We start from the raw sequence: 22,797 nt of genomic DNA, 5'->3' as shown, positions 1-22,797 counted from the left end.
GTAAAGAGTACCGTAATAGGCATTACAGTGCACATTTTTGCAGTGCTTTTGGCATGCACTGCCCCTGTTTCTAGTATGTGTGTATGGGGGGTTGATTCATAAATAAGTCACCTTCTATTTACAGTAGTTTGCATTGATGCCCAGTAGGCGGTGATGGACACGCCCCACCAATGGTGCACCCCCTAAGAAATTGGGCTGCGCACGCCTATGCTCTATGCCCAATGGGTTACAAAACTATGAACAAGTTGGTTGGTTCATGTCGACCCTTTTCCATGCTGACCTATTGACCATGTCAACCTAATGGCTGTTGACATTTTTTTTTTTCATGTGTTGACCTTTTGCCTGCACGCAATAATGTTCAAACTATTCACCTATTGACTGTTGTCCAAGACACTGTCAAACTAATGACAGCAAACCACAATCTGCCATATCGCATAATAAAAATGAATGAATCTAATAATAACCAACACACCTTTCACTTCTTACCTGGAAACTCAACCATAATAACCAAAATAAAATGTTCTACTGGTCATTTCTTAACTCTGCCATATGTCCTATGCTTGTGCACATTGCTTATACTGTATCAGGCAAGTTCAAACTGCGGCCCTCCAGCTGTTGTGAAACTACACATCCCAGCATGCCTTGCCATATTTTTATCATTCCCCAATAGCAAAGCTGTGGCAAGGCATGATGGGACTTTTAGTTTCACAACAGCTGGTTGCATAGTTTGGACATGCCTGGCTTATATCATTGACACTGCATGAAAAAAACAGTTGACACCACTGTATTAAGGGGCTGATTCTGGGCCGCTCACTAAGCAGCGGTCATTCGCTGCTTAGCGAGTGACTTAACACTGCCCGACGGGTCAACGAACACCCGCCGCCAGGCGAATCCTCTCCCCCCCCCCGGAAGCATGCAAATGGATGTGTACACCGACACATAATAATTGCCAGTGACACACGGCAACTGTACAGTATACACAAAGCCTAGATAGAATGATTTATTATGTTTATACTGTACATTTGCCGTGTGTCACTGGCACTTATACAGTGTCTCTATATGTGTGTTATTATGTATTATTTCTACAAGAATGTTATGCATAGATGAATAATATAATGTGATACACCACACTTGCTCTACATCAAATAACAAAACAGGTTCAACATTGAGGATATTGACCTGTTATTTGGTTCCACTTTTGAGAGCAGTGCTACTGTGTATCCTTTCCATGGATGCTGTCTAGATTTTTCACCACCTGTCGACCTTTCCCATACCAAAACTTTGGGAGACTTCCCTTCCCGGGACACAACATTCTCTCCCCTGATTAGTGGACATCAGGCTTTGCTTGGAATGGATTTATTTAAACCCTTCCGTACCACAAAGTGCAGGATGATGGTGGAATCTGACTGGGCAGCATTAGCACGCCAGTGCTTTAATGGAGAGCTTCAGAGTCTGTCTCATCTATAACTAAATACTCAAGTACTCCAGTCCCTTACATTACTCACTTCTGTCCTTACCCATACCCATTCCATTAACTATTCAGTCTGTCTCATCCCTATCTACTCAAGTACTCCATTCCCTTACATTACTCACTTGTGTCCTTACCCATACCCATTCCTTTAGCTAGCCAGTCTGTCTCATCTTTAACTAACTACTCAAGTACTCCATTCCCTTACATTACTCATGTCTGTTCTTACCCACACCCATTCCTTTAGCTAGCCAGTCTGTCTCATCCTTATCTACTCAAGTACTCCATTCCCTTACATTACTCACTTGTGTCCTTACCCATACCCATTCCTTTAGCTAGCCAGTCTGTCTCATCTATAACTAACTACTCAAGTACTCCATTCGGTACTTATGTAGTATCTGGGCTGCCGATTTCTAAATCGGGTCGAATCGGGCACATCGCATCGCATCGCATGCGACCATCGATGCGATGCGATGCGATGACCCGATTTTTCCATAGGAATCAATGTTAAAATGGACTGAGTCCATTTTAACATGGAATTCAATGGGAAAAAGGGGTCCTTTTCATACCCCTACTATCCAAGTGGGCATGGAGTTGGATATAAACCTGTGGCGAGCGTAGCGAGCCACCGAGCCCGAAGCGTGGCGAGCGTAGCGAGCCCCGCGAGGGGACACAGAATACCGGCCCCTCGCGGGGCTCGCTTCGCTCGCCACGCTTCGGGCTCGGTGGCTCGCTACGCTCGCCACAAGTTTATATCCAACTCCATGCCCACTTGGATAGTAGGGGTATGAAAAGGACCCCTTTTTCCCATTGAATTCCATGTTAAAATGGACTCAGTCCATTTTAACATTGATTCCTATGGAAAAAATCGGGTCATCGCATCCGATGGTCGCATGCGATGCGATGCGATGCGATATCGCATCGCATCGCATCTGATTGTATGCCTTAACTTAAGGCATACAATCAAAAAATCGGCAGCCCAGATACTACATAAGTACCCTCCATTCCCTTACATTACTCACTTCTGTTCTTACCCACACCCATTCCTTTAGCTAGCCAATCTGTCTCATCTTTAACTAACTACTCAAGTACTCCATTCCCTTACATTACTCACTTCTGTTCTTACCCACACCCATTCCTTTAGCTAGCCAGTCTGTCTCATCCCTATCTACTCAAGTACTCCATTCCCTTACATTACTCACTTGTGTCCTTACCCATGCCCATTCCTTTAGCTAGCCAATCTGTCTCCTCTTTAACTAACTACTCAAGTACTCCATTTCCTTACATTACTCACTTCTGTTCTTACCCACACCCATTCCTTTAGCTAGCCAGTCTGTCTCATCCCTATCTACTCAAGTACTCCATTCCCTTACATTACTCACTTGTGTCCTTACCCATACCCATTCCTTTAGCTAGCCAATCTGTCTCATCTTTAACTAACTACTCAAGTACTCTACTCCATTCCCTTACATTACTCACTTGTGTCCTTACCCATACCCATTCCTTTAGCTAGCCAATCTGTCTAATTTTTAACAAACTACTCAAGTACTCCATTCCCTTACGTTACTCACTTCTGTTCTTACCCACACCCATTCCTTTAGCTAGCCAGTCTGTCTCATCCCTATCTACTCAAGTACTCCATTCCCTTACATTACTCACTTGTGTCCTTACCCATACCCATTCCTTTAGCTAGCCAGTCTGTCTCATCTATAACTAACTACTCAAGTACTCCATTCCCTTACATTACTCACTTCTGTTCTTACCCACACCCATTCCATTAGCTAGCCAGTCTGTCTCATCTATAACTAAATACTCAAGTACTCCATTCCCTTACATTACTCACTTCTGTTCTTACCCATACCCATTCCTTTAGCTAGCCAATCTGTCTCATCCCTATCTACTCAAGTACTACATTCCCTTACATTACTCACTTGTGTTCTTACCCATACCCATTCCTTTAGCTAGCCAATCTGTTTCATCTTTAACTAACTACTCAAGTACTGTACTCCATTCCCTTACATTACTCACTTCTGTTTTTACCCACACCCATTCCTTTAGCTAGCCAGTCTGTCTCATCCCTAACTACTCAAGTACTTCATTCCCTTACATTAATCACTTCTGTTCTTACCCACACCCATTCCTTTAGCTAGCCAGTCTGTCTCATCCCTATCTACTCAAGTACTCCATTCCCTTACATTACTCACTTGTGTCCTTACCCATACCCATTCCTTTAGCTAGCCAATCTGTCTCATCTTTAACTAACTACTCAAGTACTGTACTCCATTCCCTTACATTACTCACTTCTGTTTTTACCCACACCCATTCCTTTAGCTAGCCAGTCTGTCTCATCTATAACTACTCAAGTACTCCATTCCCTTACATTACTCACTTCTGTTTTTACCCACACCCATTCCATTAGCTAGCCAGTCTGTCTCATCCCTAACTACTCAAGTACTCCATTCCCTTACATTACTCACTTCTGTTCTTACCCATACCTTTAGCTAGCCAGTCTGTCTCATCTCTAAGTTAACTACAATAACTACTCAAGTACTCCAGTCCCTTACATTACTCACTTCTGATCTTATCCACACCTAGGCCCTTATTCTGGTTCACTTGCAAAGGCAAATTCCTTCTCAAATGGACAAAGCCATGTGCACCGCAGGCGGGGCAGATGTAGCTTGTGCAGAGAGAATTAGATTTGGGTGGGGTTTTACTTCAAAGTAGCCATTATATAATTTTTTTATTATACATTAATTTAGGCAAAAACAGCCAGGTCCGGTGTAAGGCAAAACGTCAACCAAATGCCCCCTCCCCAACCCCACACTGCCACCAAAACCTACTTTCTAGTCCGCCAAGTAAAAGTGTGATATACAGACTCGGTGGTGCCCCACAGATTCCTAAAGCTGCCTTATGGCCAAAACTGGCCTTGAAAACACCCATCAATTTTTGATTAGGATCTATTTGTCAATAGGATTGAACTGTAAGTATTACAGGTACAGTATCCCGTATTCTTATAGCCAAAAACCGAAATATTGCAAAAACCGTGGTTTTTTACAATATTTTTTTTTGGGGGGGGGGTTGGTGTTTGTGGCACCCCTGGGACCGCTGCAGAGGATACTGGTGGACGCCGGGGGACCATCGGGAAGACCAGGTAAGTATATTAAAAAGAGAATACTCCAAAAACCGTAAAAATCCCTTATTCGACATGCTCGTGGTCCCGAGCATTTCGGATAAGGGATACTCAGCCTGTATCAGCCTGTATCCTAGTATCACTTAACATTCTTTGTTATAATGTCTAGCAGAAAAGCACATTGCACTAAATGGTATTTTCAATTAGAGAAGTCAGCTTTCTTATCTTGTAAAAGCTTTGCTTAAGATGGCACTTTGCTTCCCTACCCCCCAAAAAACTTCTTAATTTGGATCTTAATTTTGTAAGATTTAGGTGCTTTCAGTAATCACATCAGTAGTACGCAGTATGAAATGTGAAACTAATTACTTATCATCCATGTCTCTGTAGATCTTGCAGAGAGTGGATAGATAGGCACGGCAAAGGCAGTTAGCAAAATTAATTCCAATGATCCATGAAGAGATTTGAAAATGATTAATAGCCACTGGTCAAATGATCATTTTACAGTTTTTGTCTTGTCAGAATGCAGCATGGTTCACCTAAATTTTACATGAATTCAGATAAGGCCTGAACTCACGTCTAAACCTTTTCTCCAGGCACGGGAAGGGACATGCTTAACCAATCCACTGTATGTATTTTAGGTCTTATAACATTTGTCTTCGGTAATCTGTAAATTGTGTTCACTTTTTAAGTGACCTTCGTTTATTATGTTAGTGAAGGAACTCCACAGAACTTTCACAAAGGGGTGATCAACTTGCCCTGTTTCAAATATATTACACTGTTCATTTTATGGGTATATTTATAACCATCAGTGGGTCCCTGCTGGACATGCAGGTCATTGGCTACATTGCCAAAATTGACCTGCATGTTCAACTGACGTTCATTAACAATGTATGTTGCATTAACAGGATTCAGTACTGAATCCCGGCGGTCGGGATCCCGGCCATAGGTGTGCGTACATAGAGTGTTAGGGGTGCACAGGCACCCCCTAATGCTGTGCCCGCCCTTATAAACACCTCCCTGCCGCTAGTAACCAGCAATACCTTTTACCAAAGACTTTTGCTTTTTAGAACTGTATTCTATTAAAACAATCGCCCATCATTCAATGATGTGTGTTTTGCATTGTTAATTGTACTAGACCATTGTCATATCACTACATACCTGTGTCATCCATATATATGTTTTTGACTTTATTTGCATGAACTGTTATACAGAGTTATAAGAATACTAAAAACTGACTGAAATAGGCAGTAGATCATGGTGTGGCTGAGAGACTTTTGATGATGGTAGACACGCCTGATAGGTGGAGTTAGACGCACCCAATGGGTGTTGTTAGACATGCACAATAGGTGGTGCACCCCCTAATAAAATGTGCTGCGCACGCCTATGATCCCGGCGTTCAGAATCCCGACAGCCAAAATCCCGACAAGGGGGGGACGTGGATCGCCCCCCCCCTTGCGGGCTCGCTGCGCTCGCCACGCAGCGGGCCCGGTGCCTCGCTACGCTCGGCACACTAATTTATTCTCCCTCCAGGGGTGTCGTGGACACCCACGGAGGGAGAATGTGTTGGGATTTCGGCGGTCGGGATTCCGGCGTCAGGATTCTGAATGCCGGGATCCCGACCGCCGGGATTTTAACTGCATCCCACATTAACAATGCTCGGGACCTTGCATCGTTAACTATACTGAGTACACACACTAGCTTTTTTTTAAAGATCTATCTCTCAGAAGGGCCACTCTGAGCAATATCTTTTTTATTTTATTTTTTAAATGGGTAGTGTGTAAAGTGTGTATAGCGCATAAGTTCCGGACTGACAAAAGACCTGAGTCAGGATTACGTTCTTCTCAGCACCCCAAAGTGATTCCAAACTAGGACACGATTGGAATCTTTTTACATTTTTTATTCCAGGAAGACCAAACCGCATACAGTATCTTTAAAAAAATATATTCCTAAACTTTTTTATTATTATTATTTTGTTACACCTGGAACACCAATTGGCTTATTTAATAGCCTGCGAACTGCAGGAATTCTGGTTAATCTGCCTGTATTTTAAAGTGTCAGTCATTTAAGAGGCAAAACCAGGTTGGTTTTGCATTTTAAATGATTGCTGCTTTAAAAAAGAAGTCTGCGTTGCGTTGCGCATTCGCACAGGGCTGCAGACTGGCTGGTGAAGTACTGTAAGTTCACTAAGTTCATTTTTACTGCCAGCAAGTATCTCCGGGATGAAACCCAAGTTACCACTCAGCTACTCCAGCAAAAATGTTCTAAATACAGGACATGATGCGGTGATGCTCCCAGTGGACGGGACAACGGCAGTCAGAATACCGACCCCAGGATCCCGACTAGTGGACAGAAGACCGGCGCCAGATTGCTGACATTGATGACGATGCTAATGCCGGAATCCCAACTAACGACATCCTGATCATTAGTATGCAGGTTCTGTTAAGCGTTAGGCTGGGGGGAGCTTTAGGCAGTAGCAGGCACTAAACAGCTATATAACAGCTATAGTTAGGCTGCAGGGAAGGAGGGACAGGTTTCAACATTGGCATAAGAGGGATAGGGTTAGTCACTAGCTTGTAGGGTTAGAGTTAGGCTGGAAGGGGGGGGGGGTTGGCTGTAGTATGGGAGGGTTACGGTTTTGGCTGAGAGCAGGGGAAGGTAAGTATACTCACCTGACCCCTATCAGGATTCCCTGCTTTGGGAATTCCGAGGTCTTTTTTTCCCACCAGTTCCACTCTGCCCTGACCAGCACCTCTTTAGAGGGTCCATGCAAATCTCATAGTATGAGAACCATAGCATGTTCTTTTTTTTTTCCATCCCAGCAGTAACAAGATGGGGAGTGATGGATTGAAACCGTTCAATTGAGCCAGTAAAAAATAAGAATACTGCTTATAACTTTATTATCATATTTAATAGTTGTGTACGATTATACTCAAACTGTCAAACACAACATCTGTAGCTGCCGCCAAGGCTACAGTCCTGCCGGAATATGTTACAGAGTTTGAATGATTTTATTAACTAGATGACTTTTAGAAAGTATAAATGTAACTCTATGATGTGAAAGCGGAATTGTTATTGGCAAATAGAGAGTCCTAGACTAATAAACTGTGCAGGAATGTATTGTGTAATTAGAGAAATGCTGAATAATTATTATCGGGTGGCAGAGTTTTATTATACTTGGTTGGATGATTTACATAATTATGATCGAAGAGACAATATCGATACATAGTTAGATAGCACAATTGTTATTAGACTGTATTTGTCATGGAACTGTTTGTTTCATAGCAAAATAAAAATAGATATAGTTCGGAAAAAGCAATATATATATAGTTAACGGATCCCTTATGCATGGCCATATGCAATTACGTAGAGGGATTATTCCTATCATTCCTATCTGTACATGTACGATGGTCGCCACCCTAATCAGGGTGCATCGTCACCAGCCCTAGATAAGGTGCAGATACTACAAACCCGTCTCTGCATACCCTGCAGTTCTCTTGACAACCCAATACAGCGCTTTACTTGTGAGCCTGATGGCCAGGATCAGATCTCTGGTTATTGTGACCTGTGGCACCTGTCCCCATAGCTTGGAGATGAACAGCCCTGCATGCTTTATTCAGCTGACCTCGTAAGATTTATAAATTCCATTTCCATGCTAGATGAAAGCGTTGGGGTCATGTGCTGAGAAGTAGGGTTAATAACCAGTATATGCCAACATCTGTTAATTGAGTATACAAAGGTAATTGTAGCAGCTGGCAAACAGTGGGATTCAATGATATTCTGTAGCTTTTTAAAATGAACTTGATGGCATACTGATTGTAGCTTGCTATGTGAAGAAACGGAACTTCAGTCCTGGGCTCAGACAGGAAGGGGGCCCAGAACTGCAACTGCACCCTATCAAGTATGATCTGTCATTAGATTCAATGTTCACTTGTCCCTTGAAGCAATGTATAGGTAGAGTCGTGTGGTCATCGGAGGTCTCAGCACGCTCACTAGGAGTTTGAGAGGGGGGGGGGGGCTGCCTATTTTGGGCCCCATAATTTCTGATGGCAGCCCTGCTTGTGCTATTTGCTTCTGTTTCCTTTTTTCTCTGTCCTTCCTATAACCTTCATTGTTCTCTTTGTTCTTTTCACCAAAATAACGTAATAAACAATGGAGATTATCCATAATTTACATCATTTTTATTGGTAGATGTACTGTAATAAAACACATCATGCAAAACATGTTCCCACGCAAAGGAAAGCAAGAAAAAACAGCTAAAGTAAAGATGCCATTGGTCTGCTGACCCTATTTTCATGTGTTCTGATGAATTATAAATTCCGGCACCAAGCTGGGATCTTGGAGCCGTTCATTTCCCAACAGTGTCATCTGTACATAGGGAAATTAATTTTCAAAGACAACTTCGTCTATGCTCCACCACCTGCTCTTCCTTACATGGATAATGCAAGATAATGTCATTTCGTCCCTTCACGTGGAGCCACCTTTGTCATTGCCTTGTCCCCTAATCTATTTTGAGTATTAAGTGCAATGCATGGATTTTCAGACCTATCATATTTCATGGGCATGTTATGGGCGGGTTCAGGGAATACTGATGCGTTCCCACTTCTCATATACAAATCCACCGCTTCAGAGGACAAGATCAGTTGGATTTGAAGAGAGAACTAGAGCAAACCCTAGGCTACTTCAAATGTCGATGGTGCAATCAATGTTGGAGTGATTACAATCTCCCATCACAACTGTACAGACAACAGAGCCTAATAGTAGGTGTCTCAGCGCTTGTACACTCCACTTCATGGTGGAGTACAAAGGGAAGGCAATATTAGTATTTGCATATTTCTGCTTCCGCTATTGAGAGAGTGACCTATTTGCACCATTCAGTCACATCCATGATCAATTACTCCAATTTAGCGCTGATTTGTCTTTTTTCATCCTCTGTTGCAGACACATTCTCTTTTATATGCTAATACCTTGGACGATTTTGGTTATTCTGAGATTCCCATTTGCAGCATCTTGTAGCAGTGTACAGTCTGTAGACACACCATCAAAACTTGCACCAAGCCTTTGACAGTCTTTGTTTCTTTGTATGACCATGGCCTCCGGTGTAGGCACATCTGAATAGCCAACCCCCTTTTACTTCGTCAAATTGCCCACTAAATTCCATAGATTGAGCATCCAAATCTGTTATAGTTGTGTGAGCGCTACCAAACAGGACACAAGGGTACGCATGCGTAGACTTAAAACATTGACACTGCTGGTGACTCAGATGAAGTCGTGTATCGAAATGCAGAGGAGGAAAGTTATTGCGTGTGTTCTAAATATTGGGCTGAACTACAATAAATCTAATGAAATCTAATGACTCTTAAATTACAGGGCCTCTAATCCTGGAGGGGCCATGTGAGAAGTAAACATTTGGACCTTTTTGACCTGCTGTTATTGTCTACCTAGGGTATGTCGACCAGGTCAATGTCAACCATTAGTGGTTGGGGGTGTGACTGTTGACCCAGACATTGTCTATTATCTATACTGTAACCGTTGTCACCCTCAAGGGCGTAACTACCATAGGTGCAGGGGGTGCAGCTGCTATAGGGCCCAGAGCTGAGAGGGGCCCACTTTGCCTGTCAAAGTATCATGTGCTGTATACATTTTTCAGCATTAGGTGATAAATAGGGGCCCTTACAAACTATTGCTATGGGGCCCACATGTATCTAGTTACGCCACTGGTCACCCTACTGTATTGGTGGCAATGCCCCCTGTTCAGAAATCTGAAATTATAAGGGTGATAACCCAAGTCAAGGGCAGTAACCCTAGTCAGTTCCCCAGTGGTCAACATCCAGGTCGCATTTGTAGCCACAAAGCACCATTTAATTGCCACAGATTACCTTAGTGCCGACAGCATGGGGCTGGGCTCCCAAACCTCTTGAAAATCAGGACAACCAAAATCAATATAGTTGTCAGCCAGTGGCGGAACTTGTGGGTTGTGGGCCCAGGTGCAAAAATATAATCTGGGCCCCCCCTCCGCCACCCCAACCCAAATTCACAATATGCAGTGGGTGACAGGGACACACAGTGGGTTAGAGGGAAATACAGAAGGTGACAGGGAGAGGCACGGGGAGGCAGAGTGTGACAGGGAAAAACAGGTGGTGACAGGGGTCCTCGAGGGCCCCGGTACACTGCATATTCTGCACCGATGGTAGTTCTGCCTCTGTTGTCAGCTATGCTATAGTGAGTGTTAAAAAATAAATGTCAACAATTTTGTATTTTAAGTTCTCTTTTTATTTATTTATTTTTTTGTCATATTCTTACAAGCATTCCGTGATTGACAGTTTCAGCACGGTTAGGAACAAGAACAGAACCATGTAAAATGTAGACCTAAATAACAGGTCACATTCTGTTATAAACACACAGCACAGTCTCCTCTGTGCCCGCAGACTCGCCCTGCCAGTCACAAGATGCTTCCAGTTTTGTTCTTTGTGCAGGATTACATTTGGTTAGAAAGTTGAAATGAAAGAGAAGAAACCTAAACATCGAATTTGCACAGTGTAAAATTATATAATGAACAGCCAAAGAGAGTATATACGGCATGTGGCTTCTGATTTGAACCATTGGGGACATTTAATAAGATAGGAGTTCTATTTCACATGGGCAACCAATCAGAAACAATCTATTATTTTCTGGACGGTGCTAAATAAACAAGTCGATTCTGATTGGTTGTTCATAGCAACATCCTATGTGAACTAGAACTCCCACCCCTTCAGGCTGGGTGCACACTTTTCAATATATTGTTTGATCCATAAATGATATCACCATACTTTCAGACTTCCTGTCTGCTCCCTCCGGGAATGCTCAACAGGGGGCGGTCAGTGGACATGGAGTACGGGCATTGTAATGGGGGGGGGGGGTTTTAATACAATGACACAATGTTGTGTGAATAGCATCATCCCCTATGTTGACTATTTCTGAGGTTTGGGGGTCAAATATTATTAAAATAATAGTAACATACAAGTAAAGGGGCATACACACGTAGAGATCTATGCTAAGCAATTTTGCTTAAGCAAAAAAAGGCCGGGTAGTTGTTCAGAATGAGAGATTGCGATCATTATCTCTCATTCTGTACACACAGAGAGATTTGCAGTAATTTGCTAAGCAATCTGACTAGATTGTGACTGCATGCACTGACTTAGTTAGCAAGAGATATTTAATCTCTCGGAGCATACACACTGAGAGATCTGTGCTTACTTTCTAAGCAATCTAGTCAGATTGCTTAGAAAATAGCACAAATTTGCTCCATTTGTACACCCCTTAACTTTTTTTAGACAAAATGGTATTTTGGGCAGAAATGAAAATGGGGCTCTAAATATAGAAAATTCTAAAAAGTCAGATTCCATTTAATATACAAGGAATTTTGTATCACAGCAAGTTATGTCCCAGTGATAAACTCCATGCGCTTGTATAGGAGACGCTCAGCCTCTGCTACGTCATAATACATTCTGCTTGTAACCTTCTTTATGAGTAGCGGAGGAACATATTAGCACTTTATATATGAACGCTGGAAGAAATCAGTAATAATGTCAAAGTCAAATACTTAATCCAAGCCACACATCTTGGCATTTTAGTGAAACATTTGGTGTAAGTAGCAAGTTTGTATCTGGTATGATTACCCAAGGAAACCTTTAAATATAAATGTTATTGATATTAATAGGCTTAATTTGTAAAATGTCTCACATTTCTTTCCTTAAAGTAAAAAGTACAGATGATAAAAAAAAATACATAAAATCTTTTCTTGATAGAGCACCACCATGAGAGTCTAGTAGCCAACTCCAGTCCTCGAGAGCTACCAACAGTGCACATTTTCCAGACAACCTAGCTGCTGCACAGGTGCACTCATTACTGACTGACATTTTAAAAGATCCACAGGTGGAGCTAATTACTTCACTTGTGATTCTGTGAGGAGATCTGGAAAACATTAACTGTTGGTAGCTCTCGAGGACTGGAGTTGGCTACCCTAGGTCTAGTACAATATCTACTATTATATTGTATAATAATATAGACTAGCTTTCCTCACTGTGTGGGAAGCCTGTAAAAGCTCCCATACACAAGTTCAATTTGGCCCTTTTTACACAATTTTGAAAAGTGTCAAATCGTATGTAATTTACTTCCAATTCCGTTCAGATGTGTGGCCCCGTGGTTTTTGTCACTGCTGCACCAACGATGCAACATATCCTGGGGCAGTATACTGGGACAGTGAAGGGGATTGCATACGATGCACATAGCCAGATTAAGGGGGGACGCAGGGGATACTGTATCCCGGGTCCCCTCCTCGGTCAGTGACATCACTAGCTCTCTTGATTCCTGTCCTAGCATGTACTGTAAGTAGTGTAGTGGCTGATGCTATTCTTGCAGGTGACATAGATGATTCAGTAGATTTTATTTTTCTATATGCATTTTAAGGTTGTTTAAGTTGTCTTGGTTCTACTACAAGAAAACTTTTTGTAATAATTGTCTTTTAATTAGCTGGAGCTATAACGATTGTCCAGGTGTTGTTAAACTATTAGTTTAAATCTAATATACATAGTCCCTTATTCTGGTTAACTCACTAGGGCTCGAATTTGAACCCTTGCGAGTCATCCAGAACCTGCCCTGCGAATGGTGGTACGCCCGCCCCCCCCCCCCCCCCCCCTTCGCACGCCAAGTTAGTTCGCCCGGCATGCAAATGGAAGTTTTACATAAACATGCCTTCGATGGACACCTACCATTGAATGATACTGAAAGTATACACATACTGTATGTAAGGATGGTCCAGACCACTTGTACATATGCAAGTAGGTTTTGGGTGGGTAGCTGAATTGGGTGGGCAGCTGGCATCCGGTTATGTCAGCTGTCCGCTCCCCGGACGTGCGTCACAAAGCATTAGCATGTCTACGCCCAGCGTTTTCATGGGAACGCCCATGAAACGCTGGGCTTTCACATATGCTAATGGCCCTGCCGGGCACCCCATGCCCCTCTCCACCCCCCGCTTAGAAAGGCAGGGCGCGTGCACCCAGCAAAGCAATTTTTCGCCGAGTTCACACGCACCCAGTGTATACACATGCGCAGAAATCCCCAAAACATCGGTCCCCCGTGCAAATTCGCAGCCGAGCCAACCAGAATAAGAGCCATAATTCATATTTCCAAAATGACCCATTCCAAAAGGGACAACATCCTCTCGACCTGGACTTCCCTCTTAATTTTTTATCACAATCATCTGTGTTTACATTTTGTTATTATAAATTAAATAGTTCAACACTAGCGGTGCTAATCATATATGGAAGAGGGAAGTCCCGATAGAGAGCATTGTGTCCCTTCTAGAATGTTGGGGCCTATGCACAATATAATATAAACTCCCTATTTCCCCGGGCTCCCCTGTTTTAAGTGCACCCCCCTCCCCCCCAAACCTTAATCCAGACCTGCATAACTTGGACTAATGTTTGGGGGCCTTTAGACTGCTATACAAAGCCTCAAAATACATTCCTCTTCCAGAAAGAAAGGTTGGCTAGACTTGTGTGGACCTCACCACTACAATTAAGCCGTTGGACAGAGCCCATATCTTATTAGAAGATTTAACAGCTGGAAGGAATTGCCTTTCTTTAATCATGACTGGAACAGCCGAGAAACACTTGAATTTACATTCCAGACGTTTTTATGACAAGGGAAATAAATTATAATATGTGCTCGCCAGATAACTCAATCAGAGGTTGACCTTGAATAAGTTGAACTTGTTAAGATTTAAGGATGCTTAGCTAAATTATAATCCTGTTGTCGTAGTTTCTGGATCGGAGGAATTTTATGTTTGTCCTTATGACAAGCTCCGTGATGTCATTAGTCGTTCTCTGACCCCTCAGTGAGATGGCTTACTCAAAATCTTAGAAGTAGAGGATGAAGTCTCCCGTAAGATCGGGGCTGAGGCCGAATTCAGTTTGCAACGAGCATTCCTGAATTGGCCCCAATATGAAAGTCTCTCTGTCATCCCAACTTGATGATTTGGGTCAGTGTTCGGTACTTGTTTAGTTTCACGGCGGCAGTGTCTCAGTCGCAGCAGCGTCTGTGTCCCCTTGTAGGGCTTGCTTCGCTCGCCCATGCTACGGGCTCGGTGGCTCGCTATGCTCACCATGCTATCTAAAATCAACTCCATGCCAACGTGGATAGTGGGGGTATGAACTATTCACATTGGCATGGACTTTATTTTAGAAAGTTTGCCGAGCGCCGAACCCGGAAGAGCGGGCGAACATGCTGCCGCCATGAAACTAAACAAGTACCCAGTATTCTTAAGCAGCAATAAATGGTAGGACAGACTTTTTTTTTTGTATTATTATTATTATTACTACGTGCATTTAACACCTAAAATTCTCAGCATTATCATAATTCCCAAATACAACTGTAGATCTGGTATATATATATATATATGTTTCTGAGGCAGGGGCAAAAGCAGGAAAGGAGGGTTTCCAGAAATGGGCGGAGCCAAGCATGTGGGTGGAGACTGACATTGCAAACGCAGGCCGGACCCAGGATTGTGAACCCGGGTCCAACCTAGTCTGGTGTTTTAAGATTAATCCTCAAATTGGGCATCCCAGGTTTAACCCTTTTTACAACCCGGGTCGAAATGCTGGGTTGGTTAAGCCAGGTCATTTGGTTCACACTGCACTCACACAGCACCTCAACCCGGGTCGACATGTCACCAACCCGGGTCTGACCCAGGTTATTTGTGCGATGTGAAAGGGGTATTTAGGTGTCCCAGTATATTCGGCGTCTATTAAACTAGTGTGTTTTTTATAATAATAATAATAATACCAAAGCACAAAACAAGCATCAGCACCTACAGTCTTAATTCAATTCAATATGTATTAAAAATATAATCCCATTCCAAAATTTGGGGACACATTGAAATGTCATTGATATATTTAATACATACTGTGAGGAGTTTTGAGCTGCTGAAAAAAACAAATTATATATACAGTATATATAAGATGCTGATAGCTGAAACACTCATTGGTAGTCTTGGTTGGTGGAGGGACAGCCACACAGTTAAAAAAGAACAGCAGCTAGGTGGAATAGAGCAGGAAGTCTTGCAGCACAACCCACGGGACTTCAGAAAGGGGATGGAGCCTAAGGGTGAGGGGCGGGGCTTAAGTTATGGGCCTCGAAATGTGTAATAAACAAAATTTGAACTGTGAGGGGGGTTTCCAGGTACTCAGAAACCCCCCTTGCGTGCGCCACTGTGAGGTACTATTTTAGTATATATGTATTAATTTATATCTTCACAATACACTTACATTTTGCAGGATATCATAGTGTGTGTGTGTGTGTGTGTGTGTGTGTGTGTATATATATATATATATATATATATATATATATATATATATATATATATATATATATATATATATATATTGCTTTAGTAAATGTTATGTTATGACCATATTTGTGACCGTAAAACGGAATTGTTATAACCTGGGAGTAGACAACAGCCACAAGATTTAGACATTTTAGATTCTTTTTAGATTATAGCCTTAAAGCACTAGATTTAAATGACAAAAGCAGGTTATTTAACGTTGGATTAAGTCTACCTTCTGAACAGCATAAATCAGGTGGCTGCCTACAACTCCCAGGCATTTACCCCATGTCTAGATTATTATTCCTTACTCATGTAGCAATAACCTAAATGCTTTCTTTGTTGTAGATTGAAGATATCATCACCAGGATGCAAGATGATAAAGCCGGTGGGGTTCCTATTCGAACTGTCAAAAGCTTTCTGTCTAAAATCCCCAGTGTGGTTACAGGTAAAGACATTTACGTTCACAAGTAACCCTTATGCATGACCTGTATTTTTTGTCCCTTTCTTTGACAAAGCGCCATGATACTGTACAGAGATTTATATTAGAAATATAATGGTGTTGTGGTTAGTTTCATGATTTTATTGATAGTCTGAAAATAGTCTATGAAGTGTTTGCTAGCGTTCATGTGCAATGACCGTGTGCTGTGGTTTTCTTTTTACAATGACCGGTCAACAATTATAAAAACATTAAATTGGATCTCTGCTGCAAGGTTTCTGATTGTACCATTTTTTCACATACTTGTGATGTCCCTTTCTGGACAGATATCTTGCTGGTCCAAATTTCTAACTAATTTATAAAATGTTGTGGGTGTTTTGGGTGTATGGAATAATTAACATTTATATAATACTACTGAAAGAATCAAACCCTTGCAATGCTTTTCCAGTAACTTCTTTCTTATTTTTTTTTTCTGATTTATTTATTAATTTATTTATTTTTATTCTATTTGTGAACACTCCAGGCCGGAGCTAACACTTCCACAAGCTTTCATTTGGGTTTTAAGTTTATTTTTTTCAGCTTGGTTCTAGGAGTACATTTGCTTGCATTATTTTAACTTCAGAGGCTGAGAGGATGACTGGTTTAATAATCTTGCTTAGAAATGCAAAACAAAAAAGAGAACCTATACTGAGACCCTAGCAAGGGTAAATCCCAATATTCTACTATATATCGGTGCTATTGGACCCCACTGTCTAAAGTGCCCCGGGCCCCCCGAAGGCTTAATCTGGCACTGAGCGGCGGCATATGTGAATGGCGAGTGGGCAGAAAATGACACGCAGCACTGTGAACCTCACAGCGCTGCGTGTCAACCAGAATGACCCCCCCCCCAACTCTCAAAAAAAGTTTAAAGATCTTTTTTTTTAAATACAATAAACAACCAACAACAAAAAAATCAAAAACACAATGGAGAAAATAGATTTGCTGAAAAAAAACATTTCCAATGAAAACATTTCGAAAATTGTATAACTACTGTATATACGGTATATTTGATAGCATGTACGCAATCGCATATATGTGCTGATGCTATCAAATATTGTTTAAGTATTGATGAAATGTTTTCATTGATTGTGGAATCTACTTTCTACGTTTTGTACTTTAACACAAATCTAAATGTATTTTTGTTTTCTTTTATTCACAAATTCATAATAGTCACTCGCGAATTCTTCTTTCTGAACATTCTACTGAATGAACAAAGGTTTTAAAGGAACGATATTGACCGTGTTTTTCTAATGCTTTTATTTTCTGAACGTGCAGAAAGGTTGAATTATTTCAGAGGGATTTATTGATATAGTAGTATAATAATAACAACAACACAACAAATGTATGTGTGATATTAGGCGGGTTATTCTGGTTCACCCGTAAAGGCAAAGTCCTTCTCAAATGGACAAAACCATGTGCACTGCAGGTGGGGCAGATGTAACTTGTGCAGAGAGAATTAGATTTGGGTGGGGTTTTACTTTAAAGTGAGATCTATATTGCAGTGTAAAAATAAAGCAGTCAGTATTTTCCCTGCACAGAAACTAAATAACTCACCCACATCTAAATCTATCTGCACATGTTACATCTGCCTCTCTGCAGTGCATATGATATGGTTTTGGCCATTTGAGAAGGAATTTGCCTTTAAGAGTGAACCAGAATAATGGCCTTAGTGTCAAGGGATAGATTACTAACCAAATTGGAATATTGTAGGGGTTTATTTATAGGGACAGCAACATTTGAAACATTTCCACTGTAAATATTTTCTATTTTTCATGTACATTTTGTACATACTGTATGTTACAATGTTCATCAGTGAACTTTATTGGTTTGAACCGGGGGAAAAAAAGGTTCTGCAGTGTATTGTTGTCAGTTAATAAAGTTACATTACTGAAAAAGAAGAATATACCAGCGCAGGCGGAATAAAATATATGAAACAGTTTTATCAATTTCTACAATTTATTCTTAACAATAAAAATTCACACAAAAATGTATAATAATACAAAACCATAAGTATCATTAATATGATGGGGATAGAAACCACTGGACAATTGATAGGTTATTTCCCAAAACTAAGGCATTTTAGAGTATCACTATGCAGCATTACAGTATACTGCACCTTAGCTCCTGAATTATAAATGGCTTGATCCGATCCTGTCATGTTTTAGGAACATGCTGTAGTCCCACGATGATAGCGCATGATCATTTCTCAGGTGGAGCTGAAATGGGCCGGAAAGGCTGCACATAGGGCTAAAAATCGGTGTTTTGGTGTTTGATATTCAGGCGTTAGAATTCCCAGTCTGGATAAGTAGTCATGTGTCCCAGTGGTGAAATAAACAGCTCAACGCGTTTCGCTGGTTAGCATTAGATACCAGCTTCTTCAGGAGCAGGGGCCTCTTTGTTACATTACTGACCCTGCTGACAGATGAACACATTACAAGCCAAAAGTGAGAACAGCATCTACTATACTATAATCTATGTAGTCCTGACCGCAATCGTCATCATTGTACAGATATGTTATACAAATGTTCCCATATTCTCTGTAAGTGCTGCGGAATCTGTGTGCGCTATATAATCCTATAGGTTGTAAATGTGCCAGCAGGGCCTTCCTAGCTCTGTGTCAGCTTGTTACTGCCCAGATTGTCTGATAAGCCGCAGCATGCAGCCGTTTATCAGGGCTTATTAGATCAGTAATCGGGAGTAATGGGATATCAGCCTTGACTGTAAGGCATGGTCATTGCAACATAGACCACATATAGTGCCAGCGTTGCCACCATTGTAACTTTCTCTATGTTGTTACATATCCATAGAGATCCACGTACCCTTCCATTAAATACACAATGCTCTTCTCCCTATTACTGTATGATTGCCATCACCTGTGGGGAACTAGTTCACTGATGAGAAGGCTGTTTCACCAGAGACGATGGGGATGGCATTAATTTAGTAATGCTGCCCAGGGCCACGAGGGGGGAGAAACCAATTACCGGGGCAAGGGTTTGCTGGAGTGGCCCGGCGGGGCCCCGGTCTCCCCAGACACCGTTCCCCCCCCCATCGCACCCACGATCCCCAGCTTCATAATTATCCATTCGCCGCTTTGGCTGCAGGGGAGATTTCTCCAGTGCTCGCAGATCTAAGACACCTCTGTGGTGTCTCAGATCTGCGAGCACCCAGGGCGGGCACTGACGTTCGCTGCCCGCTCCCCACACCTGTGTCACTGGGCTATTTGCATGGGAATGCCCAGCATTGTCCACAGTTATAGTTACCATTAGAGGTTTAGGAAAACAATTATTATAAGTAATGAGGATGGAAATGTCACTATATATCAGATAATCCCTGCGAGATCTCTTATGTTATATGATGTGTGGAAAAGAGGACGCGCAAATCTGCAATCTAAGCTTACAAAGTATGTTTATTAATGGCCTTCTTATCATCCTGAGAATCAGATGAATCATTGGTGACAAAATTAGGACAAGTAGTTGAAGATGAAGGATATACTTTACTGAAGAGCAGTGTAAGCAATATTCTGGGGTATCTTTAGTCATTAATGATCTACATAATAAGCTTTTTACTTTATCTCATTCATATAGGTTACTGCAGACAGGTACACACTGTACAGTTATTCTGCTGATGTTCCAATAATCAAATGATTGGTCAATTGTATTGTATAGTGTGTAGACCTGAAGGGTAACATTTCATAGGAATCTAATTTTATTTATTTTTTGGGATTTTTTCGCAAAGTACTTCACAATCACATCCAGATGTCTTCCCATTATAATGTATTCAATTCGAAAATTTTATAAGATGTGATTTTTGGTAAACATTACTAAAAATCAGTAAAAAAAAATAGACCATGTTCTGACAGGCGAATTTGACAGAACCAGGTGAGATCTGTGCATGGTTCTGTGTTTAAAATTTTACCTTAAACACAATTTTTAAGAAAAACTGCGTGGAGTCCCCCCTCCTGAGCATAACCAGGGCCCCCTCCTGTTTTCATAAAATCATGGGGCAAAACAAATAGGGGTCCCCTGAATTTTATAAAACCAGCACCAGGCTCAAGGGCCAGTCTTGGTTCCCAAAATACGGGGGACAAAATGAGTAGGGGTCCCCCGTATTTCAAGAACCACCACCGGGCCCAACCAGCTAGCAGGGTAATGCCACAGCTGGGGGGGGGGGGGGGGGGATTGAGACTTATTATACAAGTCTCTCCCCCCCCCTCCTCCAGCCAAAGCATTCTTCCCCGACCGGTCAGCATGGACAGGGGTCCTGGGGAAGTGAGGACCCCCCCAAACAAGGGGTCCCCTTTCTCCAAAACTTACCTGCCCATGCTGAAGCCTGGGGCTGTCCCCGATGGTCGTGGACTGTGGCCATCGGGCAGATACCAAGTGTAAAAACAGAAGAACCTATTGTGTATTGCTGTGGAACTGCAAGTTCCAGCAAGCCTTCACCACATGCAGGGACTTGGAGAACCACAAGTCCCAGCATGTGGGACATTAAAGGGCCCGCTGGGACTTGAAGTCCCACAGTAGTACAAATAGTTAAATAAATACACAAACACACCAGACAATAAAACTTTATTATATACAGAGCGCATACACACAGATGTTGATAGTAGTTCCGTCCACTTCTCCAGTAGTATCCATGTGGGGCTCCTGTCGAAGGAAGACATACTCACAAGCCGCCTTCGGTACTTCTCCAGGACCCCTGCAACGCTGTGGCCACAAACCGGTCTTCTGTTTACATCTGGGGCCCCGGGAGTTAGGCCCGCCCACCAGCCAATCATGATCTGGGAAATCCCGATGACCGACCATGAGCGGTCCGAATTCATGCAAATCCAAACTGCTCTAAACATGGGGGATTCCAGATTTGGGTTCCCCTTGCGAGCATTCTCGCAAGACTTCAATCCCATATAAAGCCATTACATGTAGTGCACGCTCCGCTGGCGCGCTCTGCAGATTTCTATTTTATAATAGTACTGGCGGCAGCTTTAGTGTTTTATAATGGGGGAACATTTTTATTAATTTACTGCTTGTGCAGTTACTGGACAGTGTGCGTAGTGCTGTACTCAGCTGGCTGGAATATTTTAGCCCCACTGTGTGCATGCACTGTCACTGCTGGGTTTTGTGTTTTTTTTATAAAGGGGGAACATTTTATTATAGGTGTGCAGTTACTGTGAGAGCTGGCCATAAACCGACGTGTGCATAGTACTACAGGTTGAGTATCCCGTAACCGAGTATCCGTTATCCAAATTATTCCGAAAACCAGACATTCCAGAAAGTCAAAAAAAAATAATTTTTTTTGCTAAAAACTCACTGGGGACATTTGTAACAGCACTACTGAGGGAATGATATGTAACTGCCACTATATATGTATATGCTTGGCATTCAAATTCAGTGCTGAGATAGTACACAAATTTTGTTTAATGTTTTGAAACCTTGTTTTTTGAACAAATAAAATATATTTGTGTGTATTTTATGTGGTAATAAAATATATTTGTGTGTATTTTATGTGTTTATACAGCATACATGCAAGATACTTCAAAATACATAATTGAAATATTAAAATATTCCGAAATACGGAATAATCCGTTATCCAAAATCCTCCTGGTCCCGAGCATTTTGGATACGGGATACTCAACCTGTACTACTGTACACTGGCTGGCATTGATCCCCACTGTGTGCACAATTCTGTAACTGATTTGTAATTTGTTTATATGGTACTGGGACTGCGGTCTACTCTGTTTATTATTCTAAAAAACATTTTTTTTAATGTAAAGTTAAAATAAAATAATAATTTTCTTTTTTTTTCTGTCTGCATCACACTGGTAATACGGTACTGGGACTGCTGTCTCCCATCTGTTAATACGGTACTGGGACTGCTGTCCATACCCCATCTGTTAATATGGTACTGGAACTGCTGTCTCCCATCTGTTAATACGGTACTGGGACTGCTGTCCATACCCCATCTGTTTATACGGTACTGGGACTGCTGTCTCCCATCTGTTAATGTGGTACTGGGACTGCTGTCCATACCCCATCTGTTAGTACGGTATTGCGACTGCTGTCTCCCATCTGTTAATACGGCACTGGGACTGCTGTCCGTACCCCATCTGTTAATATGGTGCTGGGACTGCTGTCCATACCCCATCTGTTAGTACGGTACTGCGACTGCTGTCTCCCATCTGTTAATATGGTACTGGGACTGCTGTCCATACCCCATCTGATAAGCTGCCTGGACATACTGTATATGCTGAGTACGCGGCTGCGTAGAACTGAAGAGGGTGCTGTCAGCCACGTAACTACCAAGGCTGCAATGTCACTTACCCCCACCAATACAAATGGCCCTACTAAGAGAAGGGACCAGGC

At 42.0% G+C, this 22,797-nt stretch overlaps 1 protein-coding gene across 2 annotated transcripts in view; it reads left to right on the top strand.

Annotated features, from left to right (window-relative positions):
• The window catches only part of RGS6 (regulator of G protein signaling 6), a 353,716-nt gene that overhangs the window by 180,184 nt on the left and 150,735 nt on the right, over positions 1–22,797 (top strand). For both annotated transcript variants that reach the window (XM_083166992.1, XM_083166993.1), the window contains exon 3: positions 16,309–16,408. In XM_083166992.1, coding sequence (XP_083023118.1) covers positions 16,309–16,408 — 100 coding nt within the window. The remainder of the gene's footprint in view (positions 1–16,308; positions 16,409–22,797) is intronic.

This window comes from Crinia signifera, chromosome 12 (genome assembly GCF_055691185.1).
Source record: "Crinia signifera chromosome 12, ASM5569118v1, whole genome shotgun sequence".
Taxonomy (NCBI): domain Eukaryota; kingdom Metazoa; phylum Chordata; class Amphibia; order Anura; family Myobatrachidae; genus Crinia; species Crinia signifera.
The sequence above is the reverse complement of the archived record's forward strand: the minus strand, read 5'-3'. Positions and strand labels throughout refer to the sequence as shown.